Source organism: Zingiber officinale, chromosome 7B (assembly GCF_018446385.1).
Source record: "Zingiber officinale cultivar Zhangliang chromosome 7B, Zo_v1.1, whole genome shotgun sequence".
Classification (NCBI taxonomy): Eukaryota; Viridiplantae; Streptophyta; class Magnoliopsida; order Zingiberales; family Zingiberaceae; genus Zingiber; species Zingiber officinale.
In genome coordinates, this window is record NC_055999.1 from 102,139,188 (window position 1) to 102,155,501 (window position 16,314).

The window sequence follows — 16,314 nt, forward strand, 5'->3', positions numbered from 1 at the left end:
CTCATTTGCACTATCGGGATTCATCATTATCAAGTGGCCAAATCGTATTTGTTGGATTCATCGCTATTGAGGGCCTAAATCATACCGAAAAGCTTGGATAAATTTTCATTATTTTCATCGTGATCGATCACATTTCATCAGCAAAATTGCTAAGAATTTCTACAACAAAAGTTTATTACTCAGATATTACATGTAAGCAAATAACAATGGAAGAAGGGAAAAAAAAACTGGCAGCATTCTATCGATCACAAAATTTATTATCTCATCTGTACTTGCGAATTCATCAAACAAACTAGCACAATTCACTGAACCAATAAAATAAACACATTGACGCAACTCAATTAAATCGTAGCTTCGATCGATCACTTGTTAGAATTATTCATCGACTCTGTCTGCTGCTATCTTTGTCCTTTGGCTCGCCATGTGCCCATGAACTCGTACTGGGAGAGGAGGAGGAGGAGGAGGAGGAGGAGGAGGAAGAGAAAGAACTCCTGTAACTACTATACTGAGAAGAAGAGGAAGAGGAGGAGGAGGACGACGAAGAGAAAGAACTCCTGTAACTACTATACTGAGAAGAAGAAGAGGAGGAGGAGGACGTGGATGATGAAGTTGATGGTGATGGTGATGAGTAAAAACTGATGAATTGAGAATGAGGCTGAGAGGAGAAGCCCAAGAACTGTTCTTGCATGTAAGGCTCGAACGAAGGCCCGCTCGAGGAGAACGAGCTGCCGACGGCATACGTTAGCCCCGCCGCAGCTGCCGCGGCAGCCGCCGCTTGCTCTTCCTCTGTGCTGCTCTGCAGCAGCTGGGCGTACTGCAGCAGGTCCGGGTAGGAGACCGGCGCAGGAGGAGGAGGGATTGAAGGAGGCGCCGGAGGAGGGCGCTGGGCGGCGAGGAGGTGGGAGATGCGGCCCTGGACGCGCTCGGGGAAGTTGAGCTTGGCCTTGGTGCCCTTGAAGCGCAGCGCGGCCTCGTCGTAGGCGACGGCGGCGTCCTCGGCAGTGTCGAAGGTGCCGAGCCACACCCGCGCCGCCTTCTTCGGGTCGCGTATCTCCGCCGCCCACTTCCCCCACGGCCGCTGCCGCACTCCCCTGTAGTGCCGCCTCCGGCTCCCTGTTAACATCGAGCAGTGTTAACATTGGGTGGTTTAATGTCGACCATAATTTTTAATTTTATTATTATTATTATTATTTGATTTTTTTAAAGGCTTTTTAATAAAAATAAACAAATTTATTTAAATTTAGTAACATTTAAAATTATTTATATTATATATACTTACCATTACACTAAAATAATATGATCTGTTAATAAAATTATTATATTTATTAAAATGCTAATATAATACTTATGTGCATCAAAAAATAAACCGATTAAATTTTAACCACAGATGAAAATTTAATGAATGTTAAATTTATTAACTAAACCTTTAACTATCAGAGATATATTTGTCCTGAATTAATTCGATCAGGGCGCACTTTAGATGCTTAATTAGATTAATTAGCTCAAAAAAAATAAATTCAGAAACTAATAAATAAGCATACCTTGATCTTCTTCTGGGGCTGGGTGGGGCCCAGCTTCCACCGCAGAGGAGGAACTCTCCGCCACCCGCGGCGCCGACCCGCCCGCCGCCGACGGTTCGCCTCCTTCCTCGCCGGCGTCGGAGCTGATCACGCGTGAGAGGGCCGAGACCATGGCGAAGGCGTCCTCCTCGGCGCGCACCGACGAGAAGGCGACGCGCCGCTCGCTCCCTCCTTCCTCCTCCGCCTTCGCCTCTTCCTCCTCTGGCTGGTCATCGGGAGGAAGAGGCCTCTTTCCATGCCGTCGATCCACCTTCAACAGCTCTCCTTTCAATGTCGAAGTTGAAATAATATGAATATCAACAGAAGCAGCGAAAGCGAAGGACGAAATGGATCGCGATATATAAGATTAAGCACAGGGACGGTCGTGTATAATCTTAGGTAGTTCGAGAAGAAGGAAAAGGGCTTTTAATTTAATCCCATTTCATATACAATTTTCGTCTCCTGTTCTCATTATTTAAATAGGAAATATTTTCATTTTAACCCTCAAGACTTAACTTATTCGAATTCAAAGATTATTAACCTTTCCGCCATTTTAACCCTCGCAACTGCTGTTCTTTAAATGCCATCCAAACGGTGGATCATTAAGTAGACTCGTGCCGTGTATGCATTGCCTTCTATTTCACATCTTTAATATATATATACAAACAATTTATTTTATACTATTTAGAAAAATTAAAATCAAATGAAATCTGCTGCAAGTTCCATGCCTGGCTTCTAGCGTGACACGTATGTCCTAACGTACACTTGCCCTTGCATGGTTTCCTTGGCGCGGTCCTTCCTGGTCCATGCAAATACGTCCCTATGGCTTCCGCTTTCGGGTCACAATATGCTCTATTTGACCGTCTTAGTTCGGACTTTGGATCATTTTGGACCTTATATATCCGTTGGATTTTCTGAGAGCAATTATAATGGATAATAATGTCAAGCTATTACATTTTTATATTTTAGCATGAGATATTCCACAGATTATATTTCATTATTTGAAACAAAAGTAACAAGGTTCAAACACAAATAGAGCAAGATTATCCAAGATCACATCCTTAGGAGTTCCATTACTACATTGGGATATTATTTATTTGCTAGTTGATACGTATAAGTTAACGACTCTATGACAAGTATGCCTAGGACTAGGTTTTTCTTGTAAGTCGGTTTCTAAACTAGAGTTCATCTTTACTCAACCTTAGGAAAAAATGTGTGTACTTGGACTTTTGCCAAACTAAAATCTCAGACCTTGGAACTATCTACTGGGATTATATTCAATGATAACTGTACTATGTGTTGGAGTAGATCTTGATGTATCATAACTTTAGTATTGGATCGACTATATATATATATATATATATATATATATATTGATTTATTTTACTTGCTCATGCAATTCACTCGCTGGACACTTGGGTGGAATATTTTTAGCTTCTTAATGTTCTTTTCCTCCTTCTAGGTATCAATCAAATGCAATAACTAAATATGCGGCTTTGCTCCTTGAGAAAGGAAGCATCTTGTTTCATATCTATCTCAGGTACATATCTTTTTGTGCCGCAAATCTAGAGGTTTGTACTATAGTATCTATCTCGTCTTGAGATGTAAGTGATACACTGATACCACACAGAGAGATACCATCATAGATTGATCAACCGGTCGGCTTGACTCACCTAATTCAATTTTCATCACACTTACAATTGTTAGCCAACTCTGGATAAAGCAATCGCTACCGAAACAAGAATACAATTTGTGGTAAGTTAAGGCCTACTGAGCCGAAAAATCATGGGTCACTAGGTGCGACCTATAATCGACTAAAATGCCAAAATTAGCGGTGGTCTTTGCACCACACACCTAACAAAGCAAATAAGTAGGTTGTAAGGAAGCAAGAAGAAGGCAGCCACAGAAATCTAATCAACCTGTCCCGGTCAACAGATTAGAAATGAGCCTATTTTGCCTTCCATCTCATTAAACCTAAAGTTAGCACAAGATCCAAAGAAATTTTTAAGAGTTTCAAATGAATAAACTTGTTGCAAGTCAAAGTTCTCTATGCATCATTGAAAAGTTCAAAGTGAAGCATGCACGTGTTATAATTGAGACCACGATCAAAGAACATGTTTATGGCTGTCATTAAGGCAGACTTAGAGGGTTTGGTCGGTGACTTTTGTGGTCTGTTCACGCACTAATTGTCATAATCAAACAAAAACAACGGAATTTGATGTGTTCCATGGTATGAATTGAGCCGTAGAGATTTAATTATTAGATTTTATGTCAACAAGAAGATTTCAATATAGTGGTTGAGAAGGAAAGTTTTTAAGTTGGCTGTGAGGTCAAAAAAGAAGAATTCAAGAACCAAACAAGCAATGGTAGCAAACAATCCGTCATCCCAACAGCTCCACACGGCCGGCTCTATGATAAATTGTGAGGAGGTAAATTGAGAAATTGTAGTTGGCCAGTGCAGGGGAAGATTTTTTTTCCTTCCTCAGCTTTGCGGAGATTCTAAGATAACAACTCTGCCCCACACTAACAACTTAACCCTATCCCGGGGCAAGAACCAAACAAGCAAGAAAGGTGGGGACAATGATATGCCATGTGTTAGGAGATATATATTAGGCTAATTAAGATTGTTGATTCAATGCGTTTAGTTCTATAATGACACTTTATGTTTTTTTATCGAATCGTCAAAAAGACGCCCTATGTTGAATTTTTTATCAAATGGGCATTCATCCTCTTAAAATGACACAAATAAACTATGATATACTACTTACTTTTGACACGCATGCTTCTAACACACACATCTCCTACCTATATTTCCACCTAAATCTTCGCATTGTAACAATTACGTCATCGTAGCTGCTACTCAATTGTAGCAGCTATAACTTTAATAAAAAAGACTAAAGTTCTTTGGAACCCTCTACTTTAAACGACATTTTTTGAATCTAAGAATGGATCATTATGGGTCAAGAAACTAATTCAATGTGTGCATTTTTGAGTTCGTTTATGATAAACTAATTCGAGTCCAAGTCGAGAAATTAATCTGATATGTGCATCTTTAAGTTCGTTTCTGATAAATTAATCTGAGTCAGGTCTAGAAACTAATCTAATGTGTGCATCTTTGAGTTCATTTATAATAAACTAATCTGGGTTTTGGTCGAGAAACTAATCCAACATGTGCATCTTTGAGTCTATTACTATAAACTAATCCGATGTGAGTTTTTCGTCTTTTTAAATTCTCTCAAAAAGCTGATTAGATTTTTGCCTAATTCTTCAAATGAAAATTATGACTTTGCTAAAAAAAACTCCTTGCATTAGTAACTAACAAGGTTTGATGAAAAAATATTTACATATTAGAAATGTGTGATTAACAATATGTCGATCTAATTAATACAAGACATGACGAGAATAGATTTGAAAAATCCTTCATCGACGCCTTAACTCACCACTCTTAATTGTAGTTGTAGCAGCTACGAAACTGTAACAGATACAACTACATAGCAGCTATGGTTTCATAATTACTATAATACAACCCCGTTTCAAAATTTAGGTGGGATTTTAAGAGGGAGGTGCATGTCAGATGCAAATATGTATCGAAGGGAAGTTGGGTAATTATACATGGGGTAAGATGCTCTTTTGATAAAAAAATAAAGTGGGAAACCATCTTAATCTTATTATTTAATTAGGAATCTCAATCCTTTAATAACTAATTTTGATGAAGCTTAAAATTAAATTACGTTAATATTTTTTTTTCTTTTCACATTGAAAATAATTTTAAGACTTGTTAGTAATTTTCTCTAGTTATTTTTTATATAAAAAAATATGTACTACATGGTTCTTTTTAATCTCACATCTTAAGATTGATAACATTACGAGCGGAGAAACTTTTATAAATACCTTAAGCCTGTGACGTTAGAAATCATGTCTATCTCAGTCTTTTAGCTAAAATCAAATATAATATTTGTTCTTATCAATGTAATATCTAATATAAAAAAACTAAATTAATTTTTTTATGAGGGAGAGTCAACGTCACCCTTGCAGACCTAGGGAATTAATTTAAGCGTATTCATGTATTATATTACACATGTAATGCATATATGCGATGGCTAGTAATTTAGAAAAAAAAAAGACACTATTTTGACATTTGCCCAATTTAACTTGGTATTAGACTAATCCCTATTCTAGAGTTCCTTTCCGCTTTAATTTTAAAAAGCATATTTACTTGTGAGTAGGGAAAGAAGAAAGAAATAAAGAATTAACTTGGAATCAAAACCATCTCTTTAATAGAGTCCCTTTCTACCTTAATTTCTAAGGATATATTTGCTTTAGCACAGGGAAAGAAGAAAGAAATAAATCTGAAACCTTGACACAAATCAAAAGAATTTCTATAAGCAAGCAAGTTTGAACACAACAATGAACTTGCAACAAGACAAAGATCTTATTAAAAACTTTTTCATGAATTCTCCCAAGAGAGAAAATAAAAATACAAGGAAAAGAGACGATTATCAAAGTGCTTGAATGGATAAGTTGTAGCCTTGAAACTTGTTCAAAATCTTAGATATGCTTTAAACACTTAATAGCAACGAATCACAGTAAAACCTCTGGAAAATAGAGTAGATGCTCAAAGCATTTCCAAAAGGCCTTATATACTATGGTTCAACATTCACTTCCAAAAAGTTGAAAATTGTCAGCTCCACTGCTAACCTTGTTCAATTGATTAGATAAATGTAAATGGCGGTTCTAATGATAACATCTTCAGTCAAACAAAAAGTATTTCAATTGATTAATAATCATTCCAACCAACTGGAGCTCAAATAGCAACTGCTGTCGACTAGAAAATAGCCTCTAGTTGACTACCAGTGTTTTTAGTCTCCCTGTAAATTACCCACCCTATGTTTTGGGATGAACCATCCACAAACACGACTTGAGAACATCCCAGAACGCTTCCAAGCTCTAGGTACCTAGGCTATCACAATATTAATATAATCTCAAACTACATCCCAAAGCAAATTTAATGTTACAACATCATCAAGCTTGTTGATTATTCATTAGTTTGAAGCTTCTAAAAGATCTATACTCAATCTATGAATTCTATCATATAAGCTTGATTACATCAAACTCCAATTGTCTAGATAAGTCATGCACACTTGATGCCAAAAAATCAAATATAAATGTCTGACTTAATCACATCACCAAAATTTCAAAACACCATGGCTAAATCTCATCATAATCGAGAAATTCAATGTCCCAATATGAATTTTCACTGGCCTCAAGTTACATTTGTTCCTGCAAAGATTCACAACTCTTCCTAAGATAAAAATTGTTAATACCACCATATCAGTTCATATAGATCTCATATGACTTCTCCTTGTGATAGCTTATCCAGATCGCTTTGTTGTTTGTTTTTATTTTATTTGTCTTGTTCTCATGGTATCCAATACACAAATCTCTGGTCCTCTTAGCTTTATCTTTCCTTAGATCTAATATCTAAATTTGCCACTTATACATTTTTTTTTTTTTGCTTCTACTCAATTTCCTTGATCTTATCTTTTTTCTTACCTGTCATTCACTAGCTAGTAATGAAGAAAAATATTGAGTTGTGTTATCCATGTAGAGTCTAAATGTTTCTTAATTACTAATTTATTTCTATTTTCATAAATCAATATAATAACTTGCCTTGTAGATGAATGCATGTTATCATGCTCTTTTGAGCATTATTAGAGTATTAATTCAGAGTTAGTGACTCTCCATGATGTGGATTTTAAGCCTAGGTTGATTAAGGTTTATTTGAATTTAATTTAAGTTTGAACAGGACACATTTAATTTGATGAAGGATTTGGTTGGGTTCATTGGAAAATCAGTTTGGTTCGATTATTTTAGAGAAAGTATGTCATGGGAAGGGAGAGGAATCCATAACCTCTCATCCTGATCACCCACCGCATAAGAGAAAAAGTCATGCGAACTCTTCTAACAGATAAAATCAATCCTATCCCTTTGTCTTCTTCCTCTCTGGTCCCCAAACCCTTAATTCTTTTTCACAAGCCCTCCATTGCGTTTTTTTGTCTATTTTTGCTCCTCTCATTTTTTTTTTTACCAACATTAGCAACAAAAAATGCATAGGTCAATCTCTTTTTTGTTTTTTGCAAGTATAATAGTGAGTTTTTGACCCAACATGTGTCCTTTTTCAACTTCCTCCCTTCAATATAGATAAACTTTTGTGTATTTGTCCTTGTATTATGGTCATCTTGCAACTCTCTCTGTCTAGGGCCAACAACTATAAGAAATTTTATCAAACTTTTGTTTCTAATGTACAGTTTAGTTCTACTTGTATAGGAGTATATAATGGTTGATCACTAAATAGTTGATGTTAGGCGAAACACCATTTAGTATGGGATTTGAAATCGTTGGCTAGGGAAAATTTTGAGGATTAATTCAATCATTTTTTATTTTTTATTTTCGCTGATGTTAACAATTCAGTTATCAGAACAATAAAAATAATTTCTAGGGTCTCCTAAAACTGTTCTTTGAGACAAGATTATTTTCAGAGATGGGATTAAATGCAATTATTATTTTCATCAGGCAAAGTTTTTCATATCATGTAGCAATATTACTTACGTAAATATTATTGTCTTCGTAAATTATGTAATTGACTAGAATTCTTTTTCTAGAGGCATGTATCCTTGTATCCATAAGACATATTATCGATAAAAGCTTCACTTTTAGACAAGGATTGAAATATCGTGCCGAGATGGTCGAACGAACGAAACATTCGTTTCGCTCGTCGACCGGCACAACTTGGCACCAGTCCCAACGACAGTTGTGGAGACGTCACATAAGCATTGCGGTAGCCGCAGAAGACTCGCGCGACTCCAACGGTTGCGCTAGAAGGGCACGCGACCCCCACGGGGGCGCTTGTCGCCCTGGAGGGGTCGCACGATTCCAACGGCCATGTCGGAGGTCGCAATGTCTCGATGCGTTGATTTTTTTTAATTAAAATTGAAACTAAAACTGAACTTAAGTCTATTATCTCAAGCAACTCATACTTATGATAGATATAATCCAAAAAGGCTTCATTAAACTCTAATAAAATTATATATTTTTTATTTATTTTAAATTTAAAAATATATAATAAATTCTATTTATTTATTTATTGATCTTTTAGTTATGTTATTATTTTTTTTAATGGATCAACCCCTAACTTAAATAGATAATCAAATATATTTCTTAAAATTTGAATTATCCTATTAAAATATATAAAAATGTATTTAAAATTCTAATAAAATTTTAAATATTCCTAAAACCCTCCGCTATAATTTTTTTAGTTATTTGGTTTAATTATTTTTTTAAATATGTATTTTTATAAATAAACTATTATTAATAATATTTATTAAATATTAAAAATTATTTCAAAATTTTTAAATAATTTTTAAAATTAATAAATACTTTATAAAATAATATAAATTTTTTAAATAATTTTAAAATTAAATATAAATTTAAATTAACCTAAAATTAAAAAATATATAATTCTTAAACATTTCAAATATTTTTTTTAAATTAAAAATCTACAAATACGTTAAAAAAATAATTTAAAATTTTCAAGTAATTTTATAATTGTTTTTAGTTTTTCAAATGATTTTATAATTTTAAATTTTGTTTTGAATTTTGAGAATTTTTTATTTTTTATTTTTTTAAAAAAAATTAATAGGCATTATGTTAATTATGTTATGAGATAATTTGAAATATAAATTCAATACCTCAAAATATCATATTTAATAGCTAAATATTAATAAAATTAATATACATTTATATTTAAAATTTAAAGAAATATCAAAACTACATCGGCACGACATGATATCGAAACCGTATCGTCTGGTCTAGAATTGAAACCTCGACACGGGTCGAGATTTTAAACCTTGCTTTTAGAGACAAAACATTCTTGTCTCAAAATATTATCCTAAAAATAAATCTTATTGTCTTAGACCATCCTCACTTGCCTAGACATATCTATTTTCTATAATCCTACCTCAAACATTGAACTTAATTTAATATTAAAATCATTTCAATTAATGTTCATATCGATTATAAATTTCCTAATAAAATTTACACAAAATATTATAATTTAATTTACCACTCGTTTAAGTAAAAGTTTGATAAAGGATTCAAAATTGATCAACGTACATTAAAAAAAAAATACATCAATTCATCATCCATTGATAATATTAGATGTGCTTAAGTATTTAGAGAAAATATAATACTACACACCAAATTTGATTAAAAAATTTCATCTGATTTGGTGAAGTTGCAACAAAGCAAACTTCAATAACAAGGCTCTTGGTCAATGATTAACTAATAATATTTTTGCATGACTTTTGAGAAGGTTTCATTGATATTCACCTCATCTGAAACTCCTTCAGGTAGATTTGTATGTACTTGAGCTATTTTTTCCTATAAAAAATAAAATCATATTTAATTCAAAGTTCATAGATGATTAAACGAAAATTTAGTCTATTTTATTTGCACTTTCACCTTAATGCTTGTCATTATTTCGCCCAGGTATAACATTCATAAAACATCTTCACATTGGATGGAGCCTTACTCATGTGATTTGTCAAATCAAAAGGGTAATGATAATGTCTGTGTAGATAAAAAGCATCATCATACTTAAACTATTTATAACAAGAATATAAATTTCTATAAAATATGAACTTACTAACTTTTGATTATGGAAAAGCTTTTCTTATTTCTGTTGTGATCGGTTGATTTATTTCTATTTGAACATTAGAGAGTAAAAAATTAAGGAGAGCTGACCTCAAAATATAATACCCACCATACAAGGCGAATACTAGATTGAAGCATGGTGAAGAAGAGAACAAATAGTATACATTGGTGAGAGCAAGAGAATAAGTAGACTTAAGAATGTAAGAAAGAAATGAGACCAAGGTAGAAGGAAGGGTGTGAATGTAGAAGCAAAACTGTTAAGCAAGTAGGGGGGACTTCAGAAGTGAAGAGCACGAGACTGATTTAAATGCGAGGTAATTGCTCCACCACTACAGAGAAGTGTTTAGCTTGAGAGATAGTCATTATGCAGGTGCTTTGTAAATCGATTCTTCCATACTAATCAATAACTAGAACTTAGTGTGTTAATATTTAAAAGAGATTTTAACTAATTCCTAGTGTTTCTTGAATTTTTTTAGTCCAGCATTGGTGGAGCGGAGAGAAGGGATTTTTTTTGCCTAAATTTAATTTTCTAAATTAACCAATATTTTAAAAGGGTCACAACCTTTCTTGAACCATTTTTTTAAGAGTTAAATTCCTTGCTACAACCTTTGAACCAGATTTTCTTACACTAAAAGGGTTTCCTAGTTCATTTTCTTTTTGACATCAAGAAATAAAAAGAAGATCCTAGTTTTTCCTTCACTTGCTTTGAGGCTTCTTGCACAGAGAATAAGATCACTTTCGTGTTGCATTTGGAAGTACACAAACAGCACAGGTTCGTTGTCAGATCTCAATAGGCTGTTAAACTCTTTGTACCATTGGAACGCAATATTTCTTTTAAAAAGTCACTTTTAACTCTCATTTTGCAATATTTTGGTGGTATGTTCTATATATGCATTTAACCATTTTCCTATTGGATTTCAGGTTCCATGCTAAATTGCATCTCTGTCGTTTTCTGTTTTTCAACTTGCATAGAGTTTAATGGAAGGAGAATAACATCCATAATAGTCAAACCCCAAAGTTAGGATTAACACTATTTGGTGATGATTGTATTAAATTATTAATCAATTACTGGTTCTCAGTTAGGCAATCAGTGAAATATGGTTTGAATTCGAATTCCAACTTCATAATTAACAAGTTTTTTCTTTCCTTGTCTTGACGAAGAATAGTTTCTTATCATGTAAATCAGCTTGCTATCTGATTTCATATTCCAACTTGTTGCAACTCACTTTCATCCACAGTTGGTTTCCTATTTCCCACCCCGATTATAGATGATATTGACATAACTATATACAAATATTTCATTTCACTATAGTCTCAACTGAAAAACAGTTGACATCCTATCGAGAATGCACTGCCGACTTGAGACTCGAGATCTACCGACAAAACTTAACAAGAAAAGCATCTAAACTCTATAGGATAGATACACTACTACTTTAGGAACCAAAATGGGGCAAACTACTTATCTGAGACATTTATTTCGCCTCCCTATCAAATCTAAACGATCCGAAATCCACAGAGATGCGAAACAACATAAAAAAGGGGGAAAAAAAAGACAGAGGTAAATATCTAGGGTTGTAAGCTGAGAGATCTAGGCAGGAGAACCAACCTCGATCTGGGTGAAAGGAATACGGGAGCCTAGAGTCTTGGAAAATCTGTCTGAGGTACCGGCTGAGGCGGAGCTATTCATCCCGGCGCCAAAGGCGGTGCCATGACCGGTCCCGTGTCCGTTTTCCGAGAAGCCATTCCCATAGGAAGAATTTCACCCGCTCAGAACGGTAGGAGGAGGAGGAAGAAGAAAAAGAGGGAGGAGCGGAGGAAAGTTGTGCGAAGGCGGCGGAAGCATTCGGAAGAGACGATGAAGAAGGCTCTATTGGGTGAAGATTGCCTGTTACAAATAGTACCAAATACACCATGTCCACTGCTTAGTTTCATAAGACTGGTCCCCACTGTCCCTGCAGTTTCGTGACTAATCATTGGTTAAGACTAACTGTGACGGACTGTTACGGATTGCAGATATTAAACCAACCTATTAGCACAACTTATTTACCGACAGCTGCCACTGCCCGTGGTTTGCTGGACCGTTCTGATTGGAAGCGGGCCGAGCCGTGCCGTGGTCCAAATGCAAATCTTTCCGGACCAAAACTATCCGCCGTCGTGTCCATCTACACGAATCATAAAGTGATCTAAGCGGTCAAAGTTATAAGCATCAGAGAGATTTTTTTTTTAAAAAAAAATGCTCTGGAATAAATAACTACCGTTTTAAAATACCCCTTAAATGCTCAAGGAGGTATTTGACAGGTAAATTCGTGTGTGAAAGGAGCTAGCAGAGAGGCCTCTCGCACAACCAGCTATCGCTAATGTTCATGCGCGAAAGGAGTAGAGGCCCTTCACGCGATCAGGCCGGCGTGCAAGGCGCCGCGCGATAGTTTAATTTGCTATGATCATGTAGAGAATCAATAGCCTCATGTGTAGGTTTGCTTGTGCAACGGCAGGCAAAAAGCTGCTGCAGCCCAAGCTGATACTGCTAATGCTTGATCTTTGTTTACAGTATCAGATCCATTCTTAGCTTCTTGCGAGGAAATCAGGTGGGTACCCTTGTAAACGAACTTTACCATCATAATTGCATTTGCACATGTATATATATATACGTCTCCTGTCCTGTGTGATAATGTGTAGTTCAAAAAGTTCATTCGTTTTTGAAACAGAGAGAGTTTGTTTGTTTGTTTGCTGCGAAAACATGATTTGCATCCATAACCTTGCATGGTTCGACTTCTCACGCATCGTCGCCGAGACACGCGCCATGGGATCACGCGTGCGATGAACTGGCAGCATCGGGACGCGTGGAGGCCTCTCTCTCCTTTGTTTTTACAATTTCTTTTAATTTTAGCAAGAATTTAATTGTTGATGGGAAGATCTTTGTATAAAAATGAGGATGATATATATCGGCAACCAAAGCGTTACACTGTCACAAGATAAAGAAAAGCTTGCTTGCTTGCATGCACACGTACCCAAAATGGAGGACCCGATTTAAAACCCACTCCGTCCTCTTCCTCTCAATCTCTCTGTCAAATGACTATGTAGTAGAGCTCACACACTCGCTAGCTAATTAACAGCATTAATCATAATTAACAAATTAATCGTTGATGTATACGATATATTAATTACTAGCTAGAGCCAGAGAGCGCCGGCTTGCTTGAGGAGGGGGACGAGGGATCCGTTGATGTGGGCGGCCATGACGCGGTCCATGGCCCCGACGAGCTTGCCGCCGATGAAGACGACGGGGACGACGGCGGAAGGGCCGTGGCAGCCCAAGAGGCGCGCGAGGGCGCGGGCCATGTCATCGCCGTGGGGCTCGTGGTCGAGCTCCACCACGGCGGGGCTGACGCCCATGCCGCAGAAGAGCCGCTTCACCGCGTGGCACATGCAGCAGGTGCTGACGCTGAACACCACCACCGCGCTCTCCGACGCCAGCCGCTCCACCCGGTTCAGCCCTTCCATCGCCGCCGCCATGTACCCCCACGCCACCGCCGCCTGGTACTGCATCCTGACCGATTAGCTAGGTATATCTCACTGCTGAAGACTGAAGCTTTGTGTGTGCATGGAGCGGAGTATTTATAGGAGAATTATCAGATAAACAAGCAGCAATGAAATAATTCATAAATATAAAGAATTTAAAGTGTATCATAGAATAGAATAGAGTGCGTAGGGGGAGGAGTGGAGGCTTTAGCAGAAGGAAATGGACATGTCGGGCAAATGCGGCTCTTGGTGTCCTTCTTGTCGGGTGGGCCACTACGACACTACGTACGTCATAGACATAGCCGTTAAGTTTCTGTTTTGTCATTGTTCTCACTCTCCTGTCGTCAGATTGATGCAGCAGACAATTTTAAGAAACACTTAATTTGGAAATTTTTTTAGTTATTAATGGTTTGCCCAAGGCGAAACGGGGCCGGCCGAGGTCGGTTCGGCGGTCAACTGGGGGACTGGCCCGGGGTCAAGAAGGTCAACGGCGGAGACAGGGTCGTATCAGTGCGCGAGCACGTGGGAAGCAGGTGGGATGATGGTGTCGGCGACGAACGCGGCACGTGGGCGGGAGCAGGGCTGCCCGCTCGCCGCGGCCCGAATTTTAAAGCGACTTCCTTTGCATGCGCACGCTTCTCGACGCATGCAGGCGTCTTCATGCTAGCTCTTGTCTCGTCCCCTGATCTCTCGTCCCTTTCTCTCTGTTTATTATTTTATAAATTAATTTCATTCGGGGGGAGAAGAAGCCAAAAGAAGAGAACAAAACTGTACTAGGTCGCTCGCGGTGTTTCCCAATGCCTCAACTTTGTCTTCGCTTCTCTTTTTCTTCTTTGTAAAGGAGGGATATGGATGGCGTGCTTTGTGTCTCTTGGATATATAGCTACTCTTGTAAAGGGCCAAAACTACCATATCTACCTTAGCACGTTCAATCTTTTTTATTAATCAAGTTCATTTGAGTCTAATACAACTACCTTAGCTAACCAATTTGACTAACCAATTTAACGAGGATCCAACTCGATTAAACCAAACGAGGTTAATTAACTTATATTGTATTTACAGTTTCTCATGAGCAAGAGGAGGCACATATAATTATTATTAGAAGGCGTCAGCGTAAATTAGGACTTGTGTTGACATGGAACAATCATGGTGTTTGGGAGAAGATGAAGGATTGACCCTCGTGTCAGAATTGCTTGTTCCCCGGTCTGCTGATGAGGGGTGAGGGAATGGCGTGCACAGAGCCAAAGGCAAATAATCACTCGTGATGAGGATGGAGCAAGCTAATTAAGTGTGGTCATCCTTAACAATTCTGATAATGAATAAAAAGTATGTTTAAAGACCTTTTATATGAATTTGCTCATGGATGATCAAGCAAAACTTGCATTTTGTGAATGATCTTCATGATCTCCGGGAAGACGACAACATAATTGTGCTAAGAGACATTGTCTCTGTGCATGAGATCAATAAGATATATCAGCAAATTAAATGTTTTTTGCAAGAACTGGTTTGGTGCTTTCCGTGGCACGATCATGAAGATGAACATGTGCGCATGCATGCTGCTGTGTTCGTTTTTCTTTCATTAATTATTGTATTACTTGTTAAAGATTATTTGAGATTAGTAAAATCTCCAAGGCACATGTTTCTCCTTTCACTCGCAACAAATGAGCATTTTGGCTTCGAGCTTCCTCTGCTTATTGACCATGGCAATGAAGTCTTCAACTCTTTTGTTAAGTTCTTCTGCAGGCAACCATTCTTCTTCTTCTTCTTCTTCTTCTTCCATCACATCGTCCACCTCACTTTCCTCATCTTTCTCTTCTGTTAAAGCCTCTGCTTTAACTATTTGATCGGCAAAAGCTTCATTCTCCTTCACCTCCGCCATGGCCAAGCTCTGCACGGTTGGGCTCTTCATGACATACTCCTCGTAGAGCCCCACTCTCTCTGCGGGATTCTTCGGAAGCCTCGAGCCGCCAACGAGAATGACGATTATAACATTGGAGATCATGAATATGAACCTTGGCCCAGCGGCCATGGTGCAAATTTTTGGCACGCTAACAAGAAAGAAGAACTTAACGGAGGAGAAGAAGCAGGGGAGCCAGTTGGGGCTCGACATGAAGAGACCGAGCAGCACCACGCGCAGCACGAATTGCATGAGCACTCGCAGGAACTGGGAGCCTTTCCTGTACCTCTCCATGGCTTCGAGCTTCTCCTTCTTAACCGAATCCATGCCTCAAAATTAGGATACAAGGAACAGGGGAGGTGAGGGCTTGAGCTTGGAGGAACCGGGAGAAGCATAGAAAGCTATGGATCCGACTGAACATTTAGCAGTGGTAGAGCAGGCTTAAATAGAAGGAAAAGGAAGATTTCAGAGGTGATGAGATTCTCACATTGGAGCTCTTTCTTCATATTATTGAGATGCCTTGGCAGATGGAATAGTTCTTTAAGAAAGCCATGAAATCGGTGTCTTCTATGGCCCTCCTTTGCTTGGTTTTGGTTTTGTGTTCCTTAATCTAGTTGAACAAAAGTGTGT

General features: G+C 37.5%; 2 protein-coding genes across 5 annotated transcripts; both read right to left on the minus strand.

Moving 5' to 3' along the window:
* Positions 1-139: 139 nt before the first annotated feature.
* On the minus strand, positions 140-12,181 carry LOC122006589 (ethylene-responsive transcription factor ERF113-like). Of its 4 annotated transcripts, XM_042562146.1 has the most exons (5): positions 11,878-12,180; positions 10,080-10,187; positions 9,948-9,998; positions 1,542-1,844; positions 142-1,113 (listed from the first exon to the last, which is right to left on the minus strand). In XM_042562146.1, exons 4-5 carry the CDS (start codon positions 1,690-1,692, stop codon positions 380-382), a joined length of 885 nt encoding a protein of 294 aa, XP_042418080.1. In that variant the 5' UTR covers positions 1,693-1,844; positions 9,948-9,998; positions 10,080-10,187; positions 11,878-12,180; the 3' UTR covers positions 142-379. The 4 variants fall into 4 exon arrangements, with proteins under 4 accessions (XP_042418077.1, XP_042418080.1, XP_042418079.1 ...); XM_042562143.1 differs by lacking the exons at positions 9,948-9,998; positions 10,080-10,187 and having other exon boundaries at positions 140-1,113; positions 1,542-1,830; positions 11,878-12,181; XM_042562145.1 differs by lacking the exons at positions 9,948-9,998; positions 10,080-10,187.
* Positions 12,182-13,186: 1,005 nt separating this feature from the next.
* On the minus strand, positions 13,187-13,847 carry LOC122003996 (glutaredoxin-C5-like). The gene has a single exon (XM_042558944.1). It carries the CDS (start codon positions 13,812-13,814, stop codon positions 13,440-13,442), a length of 375 nt encoding a protein of 124 aa, XP_042414878.1. The 5' UTR covers positions 13,815-13,847; the 3' UTR covers positions 13,187-13,439.
* Positions 13,848-16,314: the final 2,467 nt, after the last annotated feature.

Coding starts and splice junctions, on each gene's coding strand:
- LOC122006589 (XM_042562143.1), bottom strand. CDS start 11,958: ATGAATAGCTCCGCCTCAGCCGGTACCTCAGACAGATTTTCCAAGACT. Junction 1,831..11,877: donor TTCCTTTCACCCAGATCGAG/GTTGGTTCTCCT, acceptor GAGCTGTTGAAG/GTGGATCGACGGCATGGAAA. Junction 1,114..1,541: donor AGCCCCAGAAGAAGATCAAG/GTATGCTTATTT, acceptor CGATGTTAACAG/GGAGCCGGAGGCGGCACTAC.
- LOC122003996 (XM_042558944.1), bottom strand. CDS start 13,814: ATGCAGTACCAGGCGGCGGTGGCGTGGGGGTACATGGCGGCGGCGATG.